The sequence below is a fragment of the Trachypithecus francoisi genome, unplaced genomic scaffold (assembly GCF_009764315.1).
Source record: "Trachypithecus francoisi isolate TF-2019V2 unplaced genomic scaffold, Tfra_2.0 Contig01440, whole genome shotgun sequence".
NCBI lineage: Eukaryota > Metazoa > Chordata > Mammalia > Primates > Cercopithecidae > Trachypithecus > Trachypithecus francoisi.
Genome location: NW_022681431.1, coordinates 31,373,532 through 31,399,586, shown reverse-complemented (window position 1 = coordinate 31,399,586; position 26,055 = coordinate 31,373,532). Strand labels below are relative to the sequence as shown.

At 44.3% G+C, this 26,055-nt stretch overlaps 2 protein-coding genes across 2 annotated transcripts in view; both read right to left on the bottom strand.

Annotated features, from left to right (window-relative positions):
* HGSNAT (heparan-alpha-glucosaminide N-acetyltransferase) overlaps window positions 1-4,570 on the bottom strand; it is a 56,659-nt gene extending 52,089 nt beyond the window's left edge. The window contains 1 exon segment of the mRNA XM_033232677.1: window positions 4,348-4,570. Coding sequence (XP_033088568.1) covers window positions 4,348-4,552 — 205 coding nt within the window. The 5' untranslated portion in view covers window positions 4,553-4,570.
* Window positions 4,571-14,322: 9,752 nt separating this feature from the next.
* Window positions 14,323-26,055, bottom strand: part of POMK (protein O-mannose kinase) — a 40,285-nt gene continuing 28,552 nt past the window's right edge. The window contains 2 exon segments of the mRNA XM_033232693.1: window positions 14,323-15,064; window positions 21,394-22,185. Coding sequence (XP_033088584.1) covers window positions 21,415-22,185 — 771 coding nt within the window. The 3' untranslated portion in view covers window positions 14,323-15,064; window positions 21,394-21,414.

Sequence of the window (26,055 nt, the reverse complement as noted above, 5' to 3'; positions counted from 1 at the left end):
AAGTTTATCTTAATTTACCCTTATTTAGCTCTCAGTGAAGACAAGCCTTGCAGTATAAAACTCTTAATAATCCACTACAGTTTTTTGTTCTCTAGGCCAAAGAAAGCTTTCACAATCATTTTTTCTGTTCTTTGGTCTCCTGGAAAGCTTTCAGTGGAAGTGAGGTTTGGGACCTGGAGTATGACATAGTGGGATAAATTCAATTTAAACTTGAATCTGAACCCCAACCTGCCTCAGGTTCCTCACCAATAAATTAAGGGTCATAAGAGTATGTGCTTCATGAGACCATTGGGAAAGCTAAACTTGATCACCTACGAAATGGCTGGCACAGAAATAAAACAAGTGCTCAACACATGGACGTTACAGTGATCCAGGCCACATCCAACCAATGCAGAGGTCAACAGAGCCTCTTCAGGATCGGAACACCCAGTTAATTTTTTTTTTTTTTTTTTTTTGAGACAGAGTCTCACTCTGTCTCCCCGACTGGAGTGTAGTGGCCCACTGCAGCCTCAACCTCCTGGGCTCAAGCAATCTTCCCACGTCAGCCTCCCAAGTAGTTGGGACTACAGGAGCATGCCAGCACATCCAGCTATTTTTTTTTTTTTTTGTATTTTTTTGTAGACACAGGGTTTCACCATGTTACCTAGGCTGGGCTCAACCTCCTGGGCTCAAGTGATTCGCCCACCTTGACCTCCCAAAAGTGTTAGAACTACAGGCGTGAGCCACCACACTGGGCCCAAGAGTAAAATCTTTAACCAAAAACAGGCTTTTGAATAGCTTCTGATATGCTTTACGACATTTCTCTCCAATTTAGTCGTGCTGATTTCTAATGACAACTGTGATGGTTGAGATCTCCCAGATAATACAAAGAACCACACTTACCAAAGAACCACCAGGCCCCAACAGCTCTGTGAAATAGCTCCTGGTGGGTTGGGCGTGGTGGCTCAGGCCTGTAATCCCAGCACTTTGAGAGGCCCAGGCGGGCGGATCATGAGGTCAGGAGATGGAGACCATCCTGGCTAACACGGTGAAATGCCCTCTCTACTAAAAATACAAAAAAAAAAAAAAAAAAAAAAATTAGCTGGGCGTGGTGGCAGGTGTCTGTAGTCCCAGCTACTGGGGAGGCTGAGGCAGGAGAATGGCATGAACCCGGGAGGCGGAGTTTGCAGTGAGGCGAGTTCACCCCACTGCACTCCAGCCTGGGAGACAGAGTGAGACTCTGTCTCAAAAAAGAAAAAAGAAAAAAGAAAAAGAAATAGCTCCTGGTGTCTCCATTCTGGGATGAGGCATCTGAAGGTCACCTACTATCAGCCAGGATTTAAGCTAAGGTCAGTCTAACTGTGCACCTAACCGCTAACCAGTCTCCTGAGCCTCAACAGATCCCTCCCTATCAGCCCAGCCTGATTAGCCTTTTCCATGTTTCCCTCATTTGTTAGCCTGGTGGATAGAAAATGGCACGTCCTGTAATCCCAGCACTTTGGGAGGCCGAGGTGGGCGGATCACGAGGTCAGGAGATCGAGACCATCCTGGCTAACACAGTGAAACCCCGTCTCTACTAAAAATACAAAAAATTAGCCGGGCGTGGTGGCGGGCGCCTGTAGTCCCAGCTGCTCCGGAGGCTGAGGCAGGAGAATGGCGTGAACACGGGAGGCAGAGCTTGCAGTAAGCCGAGATCGCGCCACCGCACTCCAGCCTGGGCCACAAAGCCAGAATCTGTCTCAAAAAAAAAAAAAAGAAAAGAAAAGAAAAGAAAATGGCACGTCCTAATTATTTTAGTTTTGAACTTGTGATTAACTAGTTTTGAACATGTTTTCCAAATGTTTACCATCAGTATGTGCCTTTCATATGAATTCTTGAATTATTTATTTATTTAACCACCTTTATTTAATCCCTGACGCCTTCTGAGGTATTTGCATAACTTCTCTACATTACAGACAAAAATATTAAATCCTTTGTCAATTTGTCATCATTGTTTTAAAAGTTTTCATTTCCCTTCTTCAGTTTTAATGGCTTCCATTTTCAAATTTCTAGTCACTCTCTGTAGACTTTTTCCTACACTTGATCATGGCCAAGAGACGATGAAGCCATGAGCTTTTCCTTCGTAATTTCTCTACACATCATCATCCCGTCGTAGATGGAATAAGTACTGTGTGTACTCATGTTTCTCTAAGCCCCTGGTGGTGAGCGGAATAAGGTACTTGTTTTATACTTAGATTATCCACATGAATTTTAGGCGGAAAGCTCTTCATTGTCATTGTTACTAACTATGCTATTTGGGAATGTGCAGAGGGGCTCAGTCTTCAGTGAATGTCAGAATTACCTCAGGAAGCTCTAAAAAAACAACAAAAGTTACCAATGCCCTGGCCCCATTCCAGACTAATTAAATCAGAATCTCTACCCAATCAGCATGATTTTTTAAATTTCCCACAAAAAACAACGAACCTCCCAAAGGGATTCGAGTGTGCAGCCGAGGGTGAGGAACACAACTAGAGAACCACAGCTAGAGACTGTCAGAGTAAAGCCAGCGGATTTTGACACCTTTTTTGTTTTACTTTGCATTATTTGAATGTGGTTTTTAAAAATAATAATAACAGTCTGTATCACTTACAGACACGACCAAAGGCGTTACCGACAAAAGAACAATTAATTCCTTCTCTCTCCTCTGGTCCACATCGTCTTGGTGGGCAAATAACCAAATAAAACCACCTTCCAATAATGCGGGGATAAATGTGTTGCTCGTGTATTACACTTTTATTTCCTTTCCAAGTATTTAATTTCTGGTCTAGCTCTCTTCTCGTGAGTTATCTTTGCTGGGCATATTTTTAAAGACATAGTCTACTTTTTTTTTTTTTTTTCAAGTAAATGCTGAATTTTCAAAAAGAAGGAAGATGATGACGTTTTTGTAGGAAAGCTGTGCAGCCCAAACATGGGCTCCAAACGTTGGGAAAAGCCTTGCGGTCGCAACGCAGCTTCCCCTCACTACCTGTGATTACTATTTACAAATCACCTCTACCTAAAGTAAGTGCCCTTTGATAAGCTAATACTGGTGCTAAAATGCAAAGAGCGTTCGGCGGGATCAGTCCCTGACAATTGTGATCAGGCAGATTACATAACCTCCCCAGGGTCCTTGCAATTTTAAAGGAGGGGAGCGCAGGAGATCCAGGTTGAGTGAATCAAGGAGCACACAAAATGTAATCCGCTGAGCCGCTTTTCCAAAATTCACGACGCCTTTCTCCTCCAGCTTCTGCCTGGGGAGGAGGGGTCGTTTGAACTCCGTACATAGACACTAAAACTTAGTATTCTGACCAAGATAAGGGCGCGAAAGGGGAAAGAAAGGCAGGTGATTCCCACCGTCCGTCCCAGGTGTGGACCCTTCTACCCAAAGGGGTTTGCGGTGCTTGCCCGACCCTTCTGGGAGGGGCGTGTGCGAAGGAGCTCCTAGAGCCTGGGGCTCCCCGGTCCAAGGGTCTAGATGGAGGCCTGGAATCTGTATTTGTCATCGTTTTCCCTAGCGAGTTCGGAGAGCAAGCCAGTTGTGCAATCACGGGCTGAGCTGAGCGCCTCTTAAGCAAGCGCACTGGACAGGCGCCAGGGGCCCGGGGCAAAAGCGCCCAGCCCAGCCCCTCCCAGGCCGCCACCCCGACTCGGAGGCGGCGGCTTCCCGGTTACCCTGGAGGGAAAACGCGCCGATGGGAGACGCGCGAAGGGCTCGCCGGGGACCAGGCTGCATGCAGGCCGCGCCCCCACCGCCTTCTCCGCGGTTCCTCACCCGCCGCACATCTACGCGGGTTCAACCCCAGCGCGGGGCAAACGCGCGTCCTGGCCCCGGGCTTCCCACCCGCTGAAGCCAATGGGTCGCACGGCTCCGGCGCCACGTCCTCGGGGGCTGGGCCCTCGGGGAAGTGACCCTGCTCTAAGTCCCTGAGAACAGTGGACTGGGTGAAGGGGGAGTCCGAGCCCCACCCCCGCGCCCGGGTCCTTGGCTGGCCCGCCTCCTGGCTGCCAGTGTAGGGGGTTCCCGGCGTCCCGATCCGAGGCCTCTGTTTAGACCGAAGGCGCCGGGACGCAGGTTCTGCTGGGGTGGGCGCCGCCTGGGCGCCCAGGTGCCACTCCGCCGCGGCCCGAACCGCCCGCTCCCCCGCCTCCGCTGGGCCCGGCCGCAGCAGCCAAAAGTCAGGCCTCCGCTCTGGGGCGTGGTACCGCGAAGTCGCAGAAACAGCCCGGGCTGTGGGAGCTGTTCCGGCCGGGCCTAGCCCTCGGCGCCGCGCACGGAGGTAGGGGCGGCGCCCCGGGGAGGGGACGCCGCGCTCGGAGCCGGCCGGGCGGCGATAGGAGGCGTGCACTCACCTCGTGGCGGCGCGGCCTGGGCATCGCGCTCCGAAGAGCCGCCGGGGGCCAGCAGCGCGGCGCTCAGCACGGACGCGGCCAGCAGCAGCAGCACGGCCAGCGCCCTGCCCGCACCGCTCATGCCCGCCGCCCGCTCGGCCGCCCCTGCCTGCCCGCCGCGCCCCGCCCTGCGCTGCTCCGCCGCGGACGCCCGCGCGCCCGTCATGCCCCCTCCGCTGCCGTCATCGCCGCCTGAGTCACCGCGGGAGGCGGAGGCGCCCGGGAGCCGCGGGCGGGGGAGCCCAGGGGCCGGACCGGGCCATGCTAGGCCCTGCCCTGGGGGAGCTGGCCAAGAAAGAAGCCAACCCTCTGCGCCCCTGCGTTGGGAGTGTTTGTCCTCGGGAGGAGAAACGGCCCGAAGAGAGGCCCCTGCAGGCTAGGAGCCTTTCTCCCCCGCCCCACCTTCCCCAGCCGCATTCTGCCAAACTCCCGCGCCCGCCGGCCACCCTCCGCACGGTTGTCAGAGCCTCGGTCCCTGTTTTGGAAAACGCCTCAGTAAGCAAGACTGCAGAGTCCCTGTCCCCAAGGCGTTTATTACCCAGAGGGAGAGGCACGACTTAGAAGCCACCAAGCGGCCCCATCTCTTGGAAGAGCCCCAGGCCAGGCTGACAAAGTGTAAGGGAGCAGGCCGAGGAGTCTGCACACCCGTTCCAGGCTGTATCCCGGGAGACGCTATCGCAGGTATAAGGGACGGGTACAGTAATACCTATAGCAGACGTGTTTGTAATTGCAAAACCTTGTCAACAAGCTGAATGTTCACCAGCGAGAAAACAAACTGCCCCACAGCAGGGGAAGTGCTCTACAGCTTCCCGCATCCACATGGATGAATCTCAAAACACAAGGCTGGGGAAAATGCAAATTGCAGAATGCCTTTGTAATAACTTATATAAAGCAAAACAATAATGTATGTTGTTTAGGGATATCCATATGTGTAATGAAAATACAAAGGCACACATGAAAATGATGCGGGACTTTCCTTAGTTCAGCTAAAGATGGTGGGGGTCCTTGTCACACGCCAGGAAAGATTAGGCTCTCAGACCATTTGAAGGGTAAGGCAGGGTTTTATTGGGTGTAAAGGAAGAAAAAGGGGAACAAGGACTCAGCAGAGCCAGAGTTCTAGTTGTAGGCTCCCCGCCTCACAGATTAAATCCCAGATTCCATGGAGGAAGAGGGCCAGGCTCCTCCCAGCTGTAAACTGAGGAGCGAACTTCTGTGGCTCCACCCCAGTGCAGTGCACAGACCAGTGGGAATTTTACCAGGGAACCCTTTCCATCTGACTGTCTCATTCCCCCTTCTAAAGAAGTCCATCTAACTGCCATTAAAATAAGGATAGGGACAAAGAAAGATCTTAGCTGTTTCCTGCTGACAGGAGGCACTGTTTTGGGAAAATGGCAATCAGATCTCCCTCAGAGGCCTAAGGGTCCCCGGCAGAAGGGTCCATGGTCCAAGGCTCCAGTTGCATGACTGTTTGATGTCCTGAAGGCAAGAAGAGACAAACTGGGTTATTAAAACACATATGGCCGGGCACGGTGGCTCACGCCTGTAATCCCACCACTTTGGGAGGCCAAGGCAGGTGGATCACAAGGTCAAGAGATCAAGAGCATCCTGGCCAACATGGTGAAACCCTGTCACTATTAAAATACAAAAAATTAGCTGGGTGTGGTGGCGGGTGCCTGTAGTCCCAGCTACTTAGGAGGCTGAGGCAGGAGAATCACTTGAACCCAGGAGGAAGAGGTTGCAGTGAGGTGAAGTTACACCACTGCACTCCAGCCTGGCAGGTCAGGAGTTCGAGACCAGCCTGGCCAACATGGTGAAACCCTGTCTCTACTAAAAATACAAAAATTAGCCAGCCATGGTGGTGCCTACCTGTACTGCCAGCTACTCAGAAGGTTGAGGCAGGAGAATCGTTTGAACCCAGGAGGCGGAGGTTGCAGTGAGCCAAGACCACATCACTGCACTCCAGCCTAGATGACAAGAGTGAGACCCTGTCTTGGAGAGGAGAGGGGAGGGGAGAAACAAGGGGAGGGATAAGGACAGCTCAAAAATCCTGAGGCTTTTTACCAATTTGTACAGGGGGGCCAAAAGTCTGAATGGTAAACAGCTTTACCCTTTTGCTGGCATGTTGGGCTTCTGGGTTCCCTTCCCCTAAAACCAATCCTAAGCCAGCCAGTTTAAGGTTTGGGAAATTAACTCTTTCCAGTTTGAAAAATGCATCTGAGGAGAGCGTCCCATAGTATGGAGACACAATTACCATTGTAATTGTGAACCAAGGAGAAAGGAAAAAAGAAGGCATTTTTTCAAAGGAATCCGAAGGGTTCAAGATGCATTTGAAAGTGGTGCAGACTGAAGATAAATGGCTACCCATATAGAAAGAAGGGAGCAGGCATCCCTGGTTCCCTTCTCTTCCTGGCAGATACCTGGGGTACATGAGGGACAGAAGGAATAGCGTCCTCTTCCATCCTTGCATCCCCAAGTCCTGGCAACCTTGGCAAGTGCTACCATGGGTGCCAAAGCGGCTTGCATCAGAAATCTTGGAATTCCTTAGACCTCCCTATGCTCAGGGGTTGGGGGTTGCATGGGCTCCTTCTCATAAGCCAAATGGTAAGGAAAAACTGTGGAACTGACTCCTCCAACAAGGGAGAGAAAAGGATGTCTTGTGACACACCCAGATAACTGGTGGCTATAGTTATGCTTGCTAGGATTTGGGTGCATGGTGCTTGGCTTTGGTTAGCTCCCTTGGTCTTACTTTCCCAAAAGGAAACCTCTGGATGATGGGCACCCTATTTATTATCACTGCCTGGCAGAATTTGCAGTATAATTACTTATAACTAGAATACTAATCCAGATTTTTTTACATTACCCATCCCTCTTGTTCTTTCTGAGCTGTAGCTGGAGATTGCTGGTTGGTTCACAAGCAGGATTAGCCTTAAAATGTAGGCAAAAACTTAAAAACAACTGAGTTTACAATTGAATGATAAATGTATAAGTTTTGGAACATAATTTCTCTCCAGTCCTCATTGTTTAAAAAAAAAAAAAGAAAGAAATTATGATAGGACTGTTATTTGCAAAATAGACTTCAGTCTTACACTTGGCCTGATTATTTACATAAAGTGCAGCAAGAATAATTATTTCTACAAAGGCCTTTTGAAATGGCTTTGATGGAACTCTGTTCCACAAGGAATCTCAGGTAAGATAAAGCCAAGCCCAGCCATGAGCTGGGCTAATCCTCTCCTCTTAAGGTCCACAATACGCCTTGGGTTGGGTGATCCTCTCCTCTTAAGGTCCCAAGATAAACTTGGAGCTCCGGGATCCATTAGAAAGTGGCATTCTTTACTGACCACAGGTCAGGAACCCTGTACAGGGACTGTGTAGACAAGAGTATTAGGCCAGTTTCCCCACTGGGCTTTTATTGGCTCTGCAAGTCGAGACTGACTCTTTAAACAGAAGCATAGCCTTCCAGTCAAAGCCTTGGGAAAATAACCAGTTTTTCCAATTGTGTCTTGTTACAAAAGATAAACGGATTCTTATCACACCAATCCAAACAACTATATTGCCATAAGTTAAGAATACTCACAGATAGTTTCCAGATTCTGGAGGAACCAGGCCGGGCACAGTGGCTCACGGCTAATCCCAACACTTTGGGAGGCCAAGGCGGGCAGATCACTTGAGGTCAGGAGTTTGAGACCAGGCTGGACAACATAGTGAGACACCATCTCTACTAAAAATACAAAAAGTACCTGGGCATGGTGGCCCCCACCTGTAGTCCCAGCTACTCAGGAGGCTGCTGCAGGAGAATCGCTTGAGCCAGGGAGGTGGAGGTTGTAGTGAGCCAAGATCCCTCCACCGTAGTCCAGCCTGGGCAAAAGAGCAAGACTGTCCACAAAAAAAGAAAGGAACCAGGCAAAGAGAAACAAGCATGCTCCAAATCTTGTTCACAGGAGTATACCTCACTCAATTATTAAAGACCATAAATAGTTTAAAATAAGTTTCCCTGACTCTGAAAAACAAAACAAGGATCAGCAATATTCCCAGCAAAAGTCAAAAAGGTTGCTTCAGCTTTGAGTTCAGTCCATTTAGTTCTTGTTTTGCTTGATATTCGTGAACACTTCAGCTCTTTATGAGTCCTGTACATTTTCCTTTATTCCAATGTGACAATCTCCAAAGTTATCAGAAACCTGTATTTGAGAGTACCTGCCAGAGTCCTATTGTTTATTATAAACTATCTTTTGAAAATGATTAAAACCAGACAACAATTGTCTGTGAATAGCAAAATGTCCAGGTTAGTTGCAGTTAGAAACACAATTGACAAAGAAGTTTGGCTATCTCTGTAGTTTACAATAATTTAACATAACAACCTTAATTATGGTTGATAGCATATACTTAATTAGAATTTTAGAAATCCCATACAATTTTGGAACATACATTAGCATTATTCACAAAAACATAACCTAAAGAAAACTAAACATCATTTTGGCAATCCCATGTACCTAAACATGTCAAATGATCCTATTTACCTATTTTTTTGATATTCCAGGAGCACTCCAAACCATCCAAAAAGCCAAACATCAGGAAAGACAATTTTGAAACTGAAGTTTGATTTTGGGAAGGCTGTTAAATATGTTCGAGGTTTAAAGCACTTGATATTATGAAACACAATTCCAGATTACCATAAGTTATTTATTTTGCCAAAATGATGACTCAGAAATTTTAAAGAAGCAAAAACCTTTATAACCCTTTACAAATTTTGCCAAAGAGCAGATTACTGCTTTAGGAATACCTTGTTGTGCTTTTATTTCAATGCTCAATTTACAGAAAAATCATATAATACCCTTTTGAAATTTAGTCAATATGTTCACATAGAGAACCCCTTTGCAAGATTAATTTCCACAATGCTTCCACCACTTGTTTGAACCTGCAACTTCATCCTATCTAATTTAAAACAATCCTTTAACCCTAGGCAAAAATTTACATTTCCATGCTTTCTTATAACCTTTTACAAAAAAACACATTTGGCTGGGCATGGTGGCTCATGCCTGTAATCCCAAGCACTTTGGGAGGCTGAGGCGGGTGGATCACAAGGTCAGGAGTTAGGGACCAGCCTGGCCAACATGGTGAAACCCCATCTCTACTAAAAATACAAAAATTAGCCAGACATGGTGGTGCATGCCTGTAATCCCAGGTACTTGGGAGGCTGAGGCAGGAAAACAGCTTGAACTCAGGAGGCAGAGGATTCAGTGAGCCGAGATCATGCCACTGCACTCTAGCCTGGGTGACAGAGCAAGACTGTCTCAAAAAAAAAAAAAAAAAAATGTTTGTTACTGTTAACACACCTCGCATATAAATCTATTTCCAGTAGTCTCAATTACATGTTAAAACAGTAACTCCTAGCAGTTTTTAATTTAAATGTAAAACTTGGTAAGTTGTTTTGTGTGCTAGATGCAGCCAAGGTTTGACTCCTAGCATAATTAAGGGCATGGTTAGTTCCATATGTTCCCAGGCCTTAATAATTATGAAGCCAGCAAGTCAAATAGTTCTCAAAACCCCAAAAGCAGTTTATAACCTTAAACACTTAGCAAACCTTGCATCTGACCTGCATAATTAGTCCGCCTATTTACATTTTGATGGTGTCTGCTTTTTACCAATAATCTTTAAAGCTGTTTTTATTTCTCAAAGACTAAAGTAACATAAACTGAAGGTACCACAGCTTTTATTTTATCTTTAAAAAAAATAAGCGCTTGTCTTTCTTTAGGCCAGATTAATTAGAGCTCTTTTTACAGACATCATACACAACATATATATATATAGTTACACAGATAGGCAGAAGAAACCCAGTCACTGGGTGGGATCCTTCAAGAGACAGGGCTAGGAAAACATGCAGCTATCAAACCAGAAAGGAACTCATTCCCTAAGGCAGGATTGCTAAACAAAGCCTTACCAGGGAGTTACAAGCCATGCCCCAGATTGTAAAACAAGATGGAGGCCTGCAGTGAAGTTCCCTGCAAACCATACAGACATGCAAAGCACACCAGTGTGCAGGCCAGTTGGAGTTTCTCTGGGGACCCCTTGCCACCTGGCTGTCTCAAAAAGATAAACATTATGGGCGGATCACAAAGTCAGGAGATCGAGACCATCCTGGCTAACCCAGTGAAACCCCATCTCTACTAAAAAATACAAAAAATTAGCCGGGCAAGGTGGCCGGCGCCTGTAGTCCCAGCTACTCCGGAGGCTGAGGCAGGAGAATGGCATAAACCCGGGAGGCGGAGCTTGCAGTGAGCTGAGATCAGGCCACTGCACTCCAGCCTGGGCAACCCAGCAAGACTCGGTCTCAAAAAAAAAAAAAAAGATAAACACTAAATTCCGGTAAGGGTTGAGAGCAGAAAGGGAGGAGAACCTTAAGGGCTTCACTGACAGTGTTTCATTGCTTAAGTTGGGTGATAGGGTGCATCCTGTATTATTTTTTACACTTCTTTGGGTGTCTGAATTATTTGGTAATTTTTTAAAGCTACAAGACAGTGTGATTAGTGCTATTAGGAGGACAGTGCTAAGGTGGCATTTGACAGAAGCACCCAGGCTTTTGTCTGGGAAGGCTTCCAGGAGGACTGTCATTTAAGTTGAGCCCTGAGAGCTGTTAGCCAGGAGAAAGCAGGAAGAGTGTTCTCAGGAGAAGGAACAGCCTTTCCAATTGCCCAGAGAAAGTGTCACTTCGTGAAGGAACTGAAAGAAATCTGAGGCGACTAGAGCAGGGTTCTGTAAGGGGAGAGGGGAGACAGGAGGTGAACTAGACAGCAGAGTTGAGTATAGGCTTCTTCCTCAGTAGAAGCTGTTGGTGAGTTTGAATGTAGAGAATAACTCAGGAAAGTAATGGTCATGAGCTATCTCACAAACTCAAGTTCAGTCAAATTATTTTTCTCAAAGAAAGCCCCTATGCCAGAATGTCAGGACATTCAGGTACTCCCTCTTTCCTCTTTGCCCCCTGCCCCATGGCTCAAAATCCCAGGAGCTGAAGAACGCTGGCATTGGAGCGGTCTGGCCAGGCCATGGCCAACTAGTCATCTTCTGCCTAACACACAGCAGCAGCCCTCTCTGGCCTAGCCCTGGCTTAAACCACAGGAGTCACTGGGTGAATGTGCCCTTCTCTTTTTGCTTGGAGGACACCTTTGTGACACCCTCCCTGTCCAGGAGAGTCTGGAGTTCCTGTCTTAGGGCTGTGCATAGCTGTTCCTGTACCTGGAAGACCCTTCCTTACCCAGACACCTCATGGCTCCTCCCTCACTTCATTCAGCTCTCAGGCCAACTGCTGCCTCATTTAAGGAGGCCCTCCACAAAAACCCTATCTAAAGCTAAAACGTGCTGGAGCCTCAGATCTTGCTTTTCTTTATTACACTAATCTCTACCTGACATTACGTGTATTTGTCTGCCCCACTTGCACTACAATGTAAGCTCCATGAAGACAAGGAGTTTGTCCTGCGGGCAAGAACCTTCTCCTTTGACTGTAATACATTAACAAACAGCTCCAGAACCTCATGGCTTACCCCAACAACAATCCCTTTCTTGTTCGCACTGATGCCCAATGCTTCATCACAGCAGAAGCGGCAGTGGGAGGACAACGTAGCAAATCCTACACTGGCTCTTCAAGCACCTACCTAGAAGAGATGTCTATGATTTCCTTCACATTTCTCTGGCCAGAGCAAGTCATATGGCCCCAAGTGATCAACAGATTCATCACCTATTCAACTCTAAGCAACTAGAAAAAGAGGGAACTTCCTCAGTATGATAAAGGCATCTCCAAAAAACAGCTAACCTGACACTTGCAAAGACCGAATGCTTCGCCCTGTGGATCAAGAACAAGGCAAGGATACACAGTAAGGCAAAGAAATAAAAAGCAAACAAAATGGCTCTATTCAAAGATGGCCTGATTGTACATGTGGAATATCTTAAGGAATCTACCCCTCAAAAAGCTACTGGAAATCATGAGTTTGGCAAGGTCACAGAATTCAAAGTCAGTATACAAAACTCAATTGTATTTTTATTTTCTGGGCATAAACAATTGGATGTTGACACTGAAAAAACTGGAATTTACAATTGAATTTTTTTTCTTTTACAATGGAATTTTTTTTTTTTTTTTTTTTTTTAGACAGAGTTTTGCTCTTGTTGCCCAGGTTGGAGTGGAATGGGACAATCTCAGCTCACTGCAACCTCCGCCTCCTGGGTTCAAACGATTCTTCTGCCTCAGACTCCCGAGTACCTGGGACTACAGGTGTGTGCCACTACACCCGGCTAATTTTTTTGTATTTTTAGTAGAGATGGGGTTTCACTATTTTGGCCAGCCTAGTCTCGAACTCCTGACCTTGTGATCTGCCTGCCTCAGCCTCCCAAAGTGAGAATTTTTTTAATTTAACAAAACAGGTACAAGAACAGAATACCGAAAACTACAAAAAATTAAAGAAGACCTAAAAAGTTGGAGAGATATACTTATACTGTGTTCATAGATTGGAAGAATCATTACTGTTAAGATGCCAGTTCTCCCCAAATTGATCTATAAGTTCAATACAATCCTAGTCAAAATTCCAGTTTTGTTGTTGTTGTTAAAATTGACAAGTTGATTCTAAAAATGTATGTGGAAATACAAAGGACCTAAAATAGCCAAAACAGTTGTGAAAAATAACAAAGTTGCAGGTCTTACAACTACCTGATGTTAAGATTTACTAAAAAGGGATAGGTGCCGGGAGCGGTGGCTCACGCCTCTCATCTCAGCACTTTGGGAGGCTGAGGCAGGCAGATCACGAGGTCAGGAGTTCGAGACCAGCCTGACCAACATGGTAAAACCCCATCTCTACTAAAAATACAAAAATTAGCCGGGCGTGGTGGCACACGCCTGTAATCCCAGCTACTCAGGAGGCTAAGGCAGGAGAATCACTTGAACCCAGGAGGCAGAGGTTGCAGTGAGCCGAGATCACACCACTACACTCCAGCCTAGGTGACAGAGCAAGACTCCATCTCAAAAAAAAAAAAAAGAGAGACAGGATAGAGAGCCTAGAAATAAACGCACACATTGGTTTTTCACCAAGCTGACAAAGGAATTTAATGAAGGAAAGGATAATCTTGTCAATAAATAATGCTGGAACAATTGGATATCCACATGGAAAGAAACCTTGATTCTAACCGCTACTTGGGAGGCTGAGGTGGAAAGATCGCTTGAGACTAAGAAGCTGAGGCTGCAGCAAGCTACTACACTCAATTGTGCCACTACACTCAAGCCTGGGCAATAGAGGCCCTCAAAAAAAAAAAAAAAAAAACCCTACATGGAGACACTAATCACACCCTAAAACAGCTAAAATTAAATGGGCTGAAATAAATAACAAGTGTTGGCAAAGATATGGATCAAACAGAACTCATACATCACTAGTGGGAAAATAAAATGGTACAACTACTTTGGTAAACAGTTGGAAGTATATGATATTAAACATATACTGACATATGACCATCTGACCAATCAGGTATTTGCTCAAAACAAATGAAAACATGTCTACATAAAGACTTATATTTTAAGGTTAACAGCAGTTTTATTCATAATATCCCAAAACTGGAAACAATGCAATATCCATCAGCAGATAAATGGAGTGTGGTACAGACATACAATGGAATAACTATGCACCAATAGATATAACCTACTGATACATGCAACAACGTAGATGAACCTCAAAAACATAACACTGAACAAAAGCAGACAGACACAAAAAATATATACTACATTACACTACTATATTCTACAGTTTGAATATTTGTGTCCCTCCAAAATTCATGTTGAAACTTAATCTCCAATGCAATAGTATTAAGAGGTGGGGCCTTTGGAGGTGATTAAGTCATGAGAGCTCTTCCCTGGTGAATGAGCTTAAGCCCTTTATGAGAGGCGCTGCACACAGCATTTGCCCTCACTTTTTTTTTTTTTTTTTTGCCTCTGCCCCTTCTACCATGTGAGGACAGTGTTCAAAGCACCATCTTCAAAGAAGAAACTGGGCCCTCAGACACCAAACCTGCTAATGCCTTGATCATAAACTTTTCAGCATCCAGAACTGTGAGAAATAAATTCCTATAATTTATATAAATTAGCCAGTCTCAGGTATTTTGTTATAGCACCACAAATAGACTTAGACACTGTATGATTCCATTACTGGAAATCTAGAAAAGAAATTCTAATCAAAAGAGTCATTGCTTGGAGCCAGGAGAGGAGAAAGGATTGATTGGGATGGGATACATAGGAAATTGCCAATGTGATAGAAATGCTTTGTCTCTTTATCTATGGGGATAGTGACACAAGTACATAAATGTATCAAAACTCATTGAAATATCCACTTAAAACTGTTGCATTTTATTATATAAAATAATGAGTCAATAAGATGAGTTTTTAAAAACTCAGTATTTCTTCCTGGAGTCAAGATTTCTGAGGTCTCTGGCTTGGGAAATCAGATGCATGCTGTGCCACCTACAGATGAGGAAACACAGAAGCAGATTTTGAAGAAAGAAAAGTTATCTGGGAAATCTTGAGCTTCAGTTGTTCTTTAGAAAAATGTTCATTCAAATCTCTTCTCCATTTATTAATTGGACTGTTTGGTTTTTGTGTTGAATTACAGGAGTTCTACATGTACACTGGATATCAATTCCTTATTAGATATATGACGTGCAAGTAAAATAAATGTAAAAGTCAGGAGAAATAGGAATTTGGGAAAAATGAGCACATATATGGCAAGTGAAGTCATGGCAGAGAATGAGATCATCCAGGTAATGCATGTAAGGCTGAGAACAGAACCTTCAGGAGCACCAGGGATGGACAGAGACTGAGAACAAGCCAGAGTGACAAGAGGAAAACTAGGAGAGTATGATGTCACAGAGGCCAAGGCTTGTATATTACAAGGAGGAAACAACAAAAGATTATCCACTCAACTAAGCTACCCAGTCCTTTGTAACCCAGTGACAGCAGTTTCAGGGCAGTGGTAGTAGCAAAGGTCCATATACAAAAATTAAGTCAAGGATCTTAATGGCTCAAAGACCTTAATGTAATAGCAAAAACTATAAAATTCTTAGAAGAAAACATAGGAGTAAATCTTCACGACCTTGGATTTGACAGTAGATTCTTAGCTGCAACACCAAAAGCATGAGCAAACAATGAAAAATGTAGATACATCTGACTTCATAAAAATTAAAAACTTTGTGTATTAAAAGACACTACCAAGAAAGTGAAGACCTGGGGGAAAATATCTGCAAATCATGTATCTGATAAAGGACTAGTATAAGGAATACAAAAAGAACTCCTACAACTCAACAACAAAAAACCCTGATTTTTTAAATGGACAAATTAAAAAATTGGTAAAAAATCTAAACAGACATTTCTCCCAGGAAGATTATACAAATAGCCAATAAGCATATGAAAAGGTATAACATCATTAGTCATCAGGAAAATGCACATCAAAACCACAGTGAGTCCTGTGGTCATGTACTGGAAGACTTAACAGTGGTAAGATGTCAATATTACCCAAAGCACTCTACAGATTCAATGTAGTATCTATCAGACTCCTAATGGCAGAATTCCAGAAATAGAAAAATCCATCTAAAATGCATATGGAATCACAAGGGACTCAACAGCCAAAATAATCTTGAAAAAGAAAAAGTTGGAGGTCTCACACTTCTGAATTTCAAAAAATACTACAAAACTATAGTAATCAAAAAACCGTGAGCCTGGCACTCAACTCCTCCACAACAAAGGACCAAAAAAGCAAGTAAGTAACCACGTATCAGGCAGAACACCAAAGACAGAACACTATTCAACAGGGAAGTGACAGGGAACCTCTGAGGCACAAAAGGAGCAGTAAATAAAGCAGCCAGTGTGTCTTGGATTGGCTCAGAGACAGGAGGGACATCCCATTTCTGGGAAAAGAAAAGTCAAAGAACCACAGTGGTCCACATTCCCAGCACAGATGCTGGCACCCACAGGGGATGCTGTCAGCCTTCACAGGCCCTGAGCCCAGTATATGGAGCTGCCTGGAATCCATGCAAATACGTTTTTCCAGAAAGGGAATTCCACTGGATCCTACTCACATCCCAAGAAACATGCTGCTGTGGCACAGCACCATTTTAACAGCCTAGCCCCCACTAGATTACATCCTGCCTTGGGGTCCCATAAGCCCCTGCAGTCTACATCCCTGGGCCCCCAAGAACATCCTCCCACATCCATCCAGAAGGTTGCAGTATCACAATCACCCAGCAGTGCAGCCAGGTCCCCAGTACTCTGACCCATGAAGTGTCTTATATCCCAGGGAACAGGCAGTGTAGCGCACACCAGGGAGGCTGTCCCCGGGAAAAAGGGAGCTGAAGCTCCTAGAACCTGGGAGCCATCTTCCCAACACCAATGCCACCAACAGAACCTTGCCCCTCTCAGCAGGGCAACAGCACGCCTGTGTGCACCTTCAGGAGGCCTGAGGACCAGTGTGTCCATATGTGCATAAAGACAGGCCTGCTCCACCCACTGTCACCGGCGTTCTCAGGTGCCATCTTTCCCTCATGCCACTACTGGTGCCTATATGCTCTCTAGGGGGGCCTGAGCACTGGCCCACCCCATCCAACACCACTGGTGCCCACGCACACAATCCTAAGGCCTGAACAGACCCACCCCACCTACCACCACCAGTGCCTACCAAAGTGCATCACCTAAGGGGCTAGAAACTGGCCCATTCATCCTGCCACAGCTACTGCCAACAGCTATGATTGCCACCTGAGGGTCCAGTGTTTAGCCCACTGCTGCTACTGCCACTGCCAGCACCATAAATACAGCCTGGGGGCTTGAGGACCAGCCCACCCGGGCCCCCCACTACCAGCACTTAACGCCAGCTGGGGTCCTGAGGTCTAGCATGCCCAGCCCATCGCCAACACAGCTAAAGCCTGCCCATGCCACCAAAAGGCCCAGGGACTGGCCCCTCTGGCATCCCTGTCCCCAGAAAAGCCTCACAACAGCCTCAACTAACAATGGCAGCTTAAGCCACTGAGGACTCACAAACACCAGTGACATTGGTTACAGCTGAAGAAATCATTAAGCCTATACAACTGTGCTCACCAGAATCAAAGCCAAAACATCCTAATCACAACCAAAACTACAGATACGCCTACAAAAAAGTCTTTCCTTATGAAGCCAATCCATAAAATTGGAAGAAGCAACTATTCCACTAGCTGAATAGGTATCAATGTAAGGACAAAAGAAACATGAAAAAGCAAGGAAACTTGATGCTGCCAAAGAGACACAATAATTCTCCAGTAACAGATTCAAAAGAAAAGGAAATCTATAAAAATGCCAGAAAAGGAATTCAAAATAATGATCTTAGGGAAACTCAGCAAGTTGCAAGAAAACAGATAATACAAAGAAATTAGGAAAACAATTCATGATATGAATAAGACATTCGACAGAGACAGATATAGAAAAAACCAAACAAATCCTGGAACTGAAAAATTCAATGAATAAAATTTAAAAATGCAACTGAGAGCTTCAAAAATACACCAGATGAAGCAAAACAAAGATTTTCTGAACTTGAAGACAGGTCTTTTGAAATAACCCAGTCAGACCAAACAAATATTTAAGTTCTGAGTGTTTCAGGAAAGAGAAGGGAAAAGCATAGAAAACCTACTTAGCAAAATAATAGTCAAACATTTCTTAAGTCTTGCAAGAGATACAGACATCCAGATACAGGATGTTCAGTAATCCCAAAAAAGATTCAAACCAAAAAGGTCTTCTGCAAGGCACATTACAATCAAATTGTCAAGTCAAAGACAGAGAGAATTCTAAAAACAACAAAAGGAAAGCATCAAGTCACTTATAAGAGACTTTCCTATAAAAAAAAAAAAAACCACCTTACAGGTCAGGGAAGAATGGAATAATATATATTACAGTGCTGAAATAAATTTTAAAAACTGTCAGCCAAGAATATTAAACTAAGTAAAGCTATCCTTCAAAATTGAAGGACAGATAAAGTCCTTCCCAGACAAGTAAAAACTGAGGGAAGGAGGACCCCAGGCCCTCAGAGGAGCCTCATAGTGTGGCATTATACAGAGCCTGTGAGGGAGCCCCATCAGGTCACCTCTGGCATCCCAGGACAACTAGCAATTGCACCCAAGGCAGGAGGAGCAACAGGAGGGCTGCCAAGGTCCAGCTAGAGGCTCAGGTCATGGCCACCCAGGAAATGTAACATGGAGAAAAGGATCCAGAAACTGATGAGCACAGGGAAAGAAAACCTTTTGCAGAAACAGATGAGGAAGACAAGGGGGTTGATGTAGAGAAGCTACAACTAATTGCAGCTGCCATTAAATAGGGTCTTGCTGCAAAAAGAAAAAGGCTTCAAAAGTATACAAAAGCATCAACACCAAGAACATAACTGAATGATATTTTGAGAACATAAAAGGCAGAAACGTAATTATAGATGTTCTATGCAGTTGCTGACTTTGCTTCAAGAATACAACATAGACATGTAGAAGACTGAGGAGAGAAGAAAAACTAAAATATTTCAAGAGCAACAAAACAGGTGGCAACAAGTTAGCATTGTTAGAGCAAATGAAAGAGATTAAGCTGCTATATGAGCAACTCATGAAGAGTATCATGAAAGAACTCTTTCAGTGAAGAAAGTCAAATTGCCAAGTTCCAAGATAAAATTGTGTCGGAGACACTGCAGCAAGAGTTGGCACTTATTCATAACTTGAGCTACACTAAACCACATGACAGTGTTTTGATATTCCTGTATAAATCAGTATATTTCTTCTATCATTAGTTTGTTAAATGCCAGACCTCATTTCTGTGATCTGTTGAATGAATCCTAGATAGTTCGGTGAGAAAGCAGCAATTGCACAGTTATATACACAGTCAGTTAAATTTTAACATTAATGATAATTTAGTTAAAAAAAAAAAAAACTAGCCGGGTGCAGTGGCTCACACCTGTAATCCCAGCACTTTGGGAGGCCGAGGTGGGCAGATCACGAGGTCCGAGGTGGGAGGATCAGGAGATCAGGAGCTCGAGACCATCCTGGTGAACACAGTGAAAACCCATCTCTACTAAAGAGACAAAAAATTAGCCATCTGAGCTGCACAGCAAGGGTCATATGTAATCCTGGGTCATGAACCTGTCACAGTTTGATTAGCTGCTTTTGTTCTGCCTCTGTATCTTTGCTTCGTGCCACTGTAAGCTTGTTTCAAGCTAGCCCAACCCCTTTTAGAAGTGGGTATAAAAGTCAAGTGCTGTCTTTGTTCTGGGCCCAGTTTTTGGATGTTAATCAGCTGGGTCTGAGTGCACTCAATAAAAATCCTCCTGTCTCACCCCCATGGTCTCTCCAGTCCTCCTTCATTCCCACAGTAATACCACCCTGAATGTGCCCAATCTCATCTGATCTTCAAATAGACAGGATGGTATCTACCATCATGAAAACACAAAAAGTCTTAAAACTCACTAGTAGAGCAGAAACACAAATGAGAAAAAGGAATCAAACATTATGACTATTAAAAAAAACCCACCAAATTGTAAACAATACAAAAGAAGATAGGTGAAACGCCATCTCTACTAAAAATAGAAAAATTAGCTTGGTGTGGTGGTGGACACCTATAATCCCAGCTACTTAGGAGGCTCAGGCAGGAGAATCGCTTGAACTTGGGAGGCGGAGGTTGCAGTGAGCTGAGATCCCGCTACTGCACTCCAGCCTGGGAGACAGAGCAAGACTCTGTCTCAAAATAAAAAATGAAAAAAAAAAAGATAGGAAAAATATATATACAAGACAATCAGAAAACAATTAAAAGCACAGGATTAAGTCTTCACCTATCAATAAAAACCTTGAATGTAAATAATTTAAATTCTCCAATTAAAATACATAGACTGGCTGAATGGATTTTAAAAAACAAGATTCAATTATATGTTACCCATAACAAACTCATTTCACATGTAAAAACACATATAGACTGAAAGTGAACAGATGGAAAAAAATATTCCATGCAAATTGAAAACAAAAATGTGCAGGAATAGCAATACTTATACATAATAGACTAAGTCAGAAGACATAAAAAGGGACAAAGAAGATCATTACATAATAAAGGGATCAATTCAGCAAAAGGATGTGACAATTTTAAGTGTATATGCACCCAATACCAAAGCACTCACATATATAAACAAACACTATTAGAGCTAAAGAGAGAGGCAGATCCTAATACAAAAAAAAGCTGAGGATTTTAATGCCTCACTTTCGATACTGGGCAGATCATCTAGACAGAAACATCAGACTTAATCTGCATTATAGACCAAATGAACCTAACAGACATTTACAGAACTTCTCTTCCAACAGCTGCAGAATATACATTCTTCTCATCAGCACATGGACCATTCTCCAGCATAGACCATGTTAGACCACAAAACAAGTCTCAATAAATTTTTAAAAATCTAAATCATATCAAGTACCTTCTCAGACCACAATGGAAGAAAAGTAGAAATCAATAACGAGAAACTTTGGAAACTACAAATCCATGGAAATCTAACAACTGGCCAGGTATAGTGGCTCACGCCTGTAATCCCAACACTTTGGGAGGCCAAGGAAGTCAGGAGTTCGGGACCAGCCTAGCCAACATGGCAAAACCCCGTCTCTACTAAAAATACAAAAATTAGCCAGGCGTGGTGGTGTGCCTATAATCCCAGCTACTCAGGAAGTTGAAGTGGGAGAACTGCTTGAACCTGGGAGGCAGAGGCAGCAGTGAGCCGAGATCACACCACTGCATGCCAGCCTCAGCAACAGAGCAAGACCCCATCTCAAAAAAAAAAAAAAAATCTAACAACTAATGTGGAACACATGCAAATGTACATGTGGATGTGGACAAAGAACCATATGGCTAAGCCATAAAAAAAAAAAAAAAAAAAAACAATAAAACACGAAACTCGGGCAAAAAACTTCACCATCAGAGTAGAATGCTGTAACTTCCATTCAGCCCTTCAATCCCACCTTCATTGGCTGGACTGGTTTTCACAGCATCTCTCTTGCCTGAGACATCACGGCATCTCGAAGTGTATCCAAGACCTTCTGGTAGGTCTCCAGAATGTCCTGGGCAGTGGGTCTTTCTGAGGGAGTCTGGCTCTTGCATGCTTTGTGAATATCAAACAAATGGAATCGGACCATATCACTCCCTTCAATGTGCCCCAGAAGGAAACTGGAGATGTCTGGGATCTTCCAAATGTCAATCTTCTCGTCATATGAGGGCATGAGATCATCGCGGAAAGACATGTCCTCTCCGTAGGGCCACAGTTGCTCTGGAGCCACAAAATCCCCATGCAGCTCCCTGTGGCCGCACTTCACCAGTGTCCCAGAGCTGTGGTTCACCAGGGGTAAGGCATCCAAGTCATTTGCCAAAATGCTGAAGTTGCTTGTCAGCAGATACTGGGACAGTGTCTTGGGCAGGTCATTGGAGTCACACATGACCCGTGTGCCCATGGGGCTGTGGTGCAGGTAATTAATGATGCTGACATAGTCCATGGCCAGCTGCAGCCTGTGCTGCCACGTGTTGACATTTTGGTACTTTGAAAGGTTTAGTGTTTCTTCCAGGTTACTCAAGGAACCTAGAGGGTGATATTCAGTAAGAATAGTGTTGTCATCCTCACAATAGCCAAGCAGCGTGACAACATGTGCACCTTGTAGAGATTTCAGCATCTGCAGTCCATGGAGGAAATCATCTTTCATCTCCAGGCTGGTAAGCCGTGAGAGAGCAACTTTGTGCTCCTTCCACTCAGACAGAAAGACCTGCAACAAAGCCACAGAGAACATCAGGCCTGAACTCTCACCTAATTTAGTGACCAAAGAACAACGAATATCTTTTAAGTGGCAGGTGTTCAGCAGAAGATACAGAAATTAACAAGGTGCAGACCCCATCGCAGAGTTGCTCTCGGTCTAGTGATGAAGATAGACTGAAGAGCAAACACAGCATTCAGCAAGGCAAGTGCCACATTAAGTGTGTGGAACCTCAGGGCAGGAAGCGATTGCCTCTGGGCAGGACACTGACAGCTGCTGCAGAGGGTGCTGGAAGGCTTCTGGAAGCTGGTCTCATAGAAGGAGGGGGACTTGCAGATTCTATGTGGGGCAGGGGAGTGCTGGCTCAGGAGGGAAGAGACTCCATGTAACTTCATGGCAGGGAGGAGTGGCAAAGTAGACTGCCAGTTCCAATGGACCACTGCACAGTGGGTGGGGAAGAAGAGGAGGCAGGGGAGTGGACTGGAAAAGTGGGTAAGTGTGGAGACCCTGAAAAGCCTACATGAGGGCGTAAAGCCCTGCCCATCACATGTAACAATGTTACTCATTAATTTTAAAAGGTGGCACAATAAATCATAAATAGGAATATTTATATGTAAGGAAAACATTTTTACATGTTCTGTGGTTTGGTGTTACTTCAGCTGTAAAAGCAGGAACTGAAATGCTACACAAACGTGAGACCTTCTCATAGAGTCCACAGCAAACAGAAGAGCAAGTGCACATTTCTGCCTTGGATTTCCACCTTTCATTTGCTTGCAGGAAACACTGTAATTAAACAAAGAACCTCTGATCGTTTGCTTAAATCCCAAGAGAAGGCAGAGTATTACAAAAGAGAAAGCAGGTTCAGGACTCGGGAGATTCCTGCCCCAGGCTCGTTCTGCAAGCAGTGTGTCATGTCATCGTTCCAATAAAGGTATGGTTTCCAAAGCAGTTTTGTTGCATTATTTATCAAGAGACTCTAACATGTAAATCTAAAATCTAAGGCAATAATCAGAAATAGGTAAGAAGTTCCAGGAATAAAAATCTGGCATTATTTATAAAAAGCATAAACTGAAACTTATCAAAAGATGGGAGCAGTATGATCAACATAGTGAGAACCCATCTCTACAAAACATTTTTTAGAAACTAGCAGGGTAGGCCGGGCATGGTGGCTCACACCTGTAATCCCAACTCTTTGGGAGGTCAAGGCAGGTGGATCACCTGAGGTCAGGAGTTCAAGACCAGCCTGAACAACATGGAGAAAACCCATCTCTACTAAAAATACGCAATTAGCCAGGTGTGGTGGTGCATGCCTATAATCCCAGCGACCTGGGAGGCTGAAGCAGGAGAATCACTTGAACCCAGGAGGCAGAGGTTGCCGTGAGCCAAGATCACGCCACTGTGCTCCAGCTTGGGCAACAAGAATGAAACTCTGTCTCAAAAAAAAAAAAAAAGAAGAAATTAAGAAACTAGCAGGGTGTAATGGAGTGTACGCATAGCCCCGGCTACTCAGGGGAGACTGAGGTAGGAGGATCATTCCAGTCAAGGTGTTCAAGACTGCAGTGAGCAATGATCACATCACTGCACAGCTGGGTGACATAGTGAAAACTTATCTCAAAAAAAAAAATTATATATATATATATAATGTGGTCACCAAAATGTATATATTTATAGAGTTATAACAGATAAAAGTAATGGTACGGCTAGGTGTGGGGCTCACACCTATAATCCCAGCACTTTGGGAGTCCGAGGCAGGCAGATCACCTGAGGTCAAGAGTTGGAGACCAGCTTAGCCAACATGGCAAAACTCCACCTCTACTAAAAATACAAAATTAGCCGGGCATGGTGCTGCACGCCTGTAATCCCAGCTACTCAGGAGGCTGAGGCAGAACAGTAGCTTGAACCCAGGAGGTGGAGGTTGCAGAGAGCCAAGATCGCACCATTGCACTCCAGCCTGGGCAAACAACAGTGAAACTCCACCGTCTTAAAAAAAAAAAAAAAAGCAATGTTACAAATGAGAAATATATAAAACCGTTTGTATAACACATTTGTATAATATTGTTCCAACTGCATAAAATGAGACAAATTTAAATTACAGCACATGGAAATCAAAGGAAATATGCTAATGCCTTAGTTGTCTTTATGTGGTAAGATTCTGGGTGATTTTTTTTTCCTTCATATCTTTTGGTATTTTCCAAGCTGAATATACATTACTTTTACAACTTAAATTTTTTAACTCAAAAATATATAAAATTTCAGAAAAACTGGCGTAGGGAATTTAAAAAAAAAAAAGAAAAAGAAACATTATATAAAATGGAGGTGGATCCAAGGACCATGAAGATCTTTTCTGGATCTAAGAAGGGAGGTTCATTACGGAAAAACGCAGATAACTTTGATTGGCTCATAACATTCAAACAAGAACTCTTTCAAGACTCTCTAATCCTCAAATTTGAGAAATTTCACTAACGATAATAATTTCCATTAAAAAGTCATTTTTTGGCCAGACATCATAGCTCACGCCTGTAATCCCAGCACTTTGGGAGGCCAAGGTAAGCGGATCACAAGGTCAGGAGATAGAGACCAGCCTGGCCACATGGTGAAACCCCATCTCTACTAAAAATACAAAAAAATCAGCTGGGCGTGGTGGCATGCGCCTGCAGTCCCAGCTACTCGGGAGGCTGAGGCAGGAGAATCGCTTGCACCCAGGAGGCAGAGGCTGCAGTGAGCCAAGATTGCACCACTGCACTCCAGTCTGATGACAAGAGAGTGAGACTTCATCTCAAAAAAAAAAAAAAAAACCTATTTTTCACTCTGGCTGCTACATGCACTAAAAATTTTCTAAATTTTAAGGACGGGATAAGGCCACATTCTGAAAGTTCATGGTTTTTTAATTTTCATATTGAACACACGCTCTCCAAAGATTTGCATCCCACTGAATCTGATAATTGGCTCTAATACAAACAATTGAGGTTTTGTTCAGATCCATGGCTTCCTTACACCCACCAACACTGGCAATGACTTTGGTTTTCTAGCCCCATTTTTCACCTAAAAACGATGCTGGCTTTTGGGAAGCTGCTGCTACACATTCAACAGTAAGTGGGGGGCCGGGCGCGGTGGCTCATGCCTGTAATCCCAGCACTTTGGGAGGCCAAGGTGGGTGGATCACGAGGTCAGGAGATCAAGACCATCCTGACTAACATGGTGAAACCCCGTCTCTACTAAAAATACAAAATTTAGCTGGGCGTGGTGGTGGGCACCTGTAGTCCCAGCCACTCGGGAGGCTGAGGCAGGAGAATGGCGTCAACCCAGGAAGCGGAGCTTGCAGTGAGCTGAGATTGCACCACTGCACTCCAGCCTGGGCGACAGAGCAAGACTCTGTCTCAAAAAAAAAAAAAAAAAAAGCAGTAAGTAGGGGAGGCTCAGCCACAGGCCCCAGGACTCCTGAGCCCTCATTTATGTCTAATTCATTTTTGTTTCAGATACATGAAGATTATTAAATATTATTATGAAATACCATTAGTCTTTGAGATCACAAATATTTGAATCCTCCAATATAAAAAATTTGCTAGTCATGGACTGTTTAAGAATCATTTCTCACAACCTCTAATTTAGTTGCTTTTAATCATTTTCTCAAAGACTTTTATTTGGAAAGAACAATTAATATACTTTACCTTTTTTATTATAAAAATCATGAACACCTTTCTTGGTAAAAACTCAAATAGAGGATAGGGAGGATGTCTCCCTGCCCCCAGTTTTACTTCCCAACCCAAAGGAAACCTGGTAACTGGCTGTTATCCTCCCGTAAGTTTTTCTATACCTTTATATGTATTAGTGTACACCTGTAAAACAGCATTTGGGTTTGCTGTTATACTAATGGTATTATAA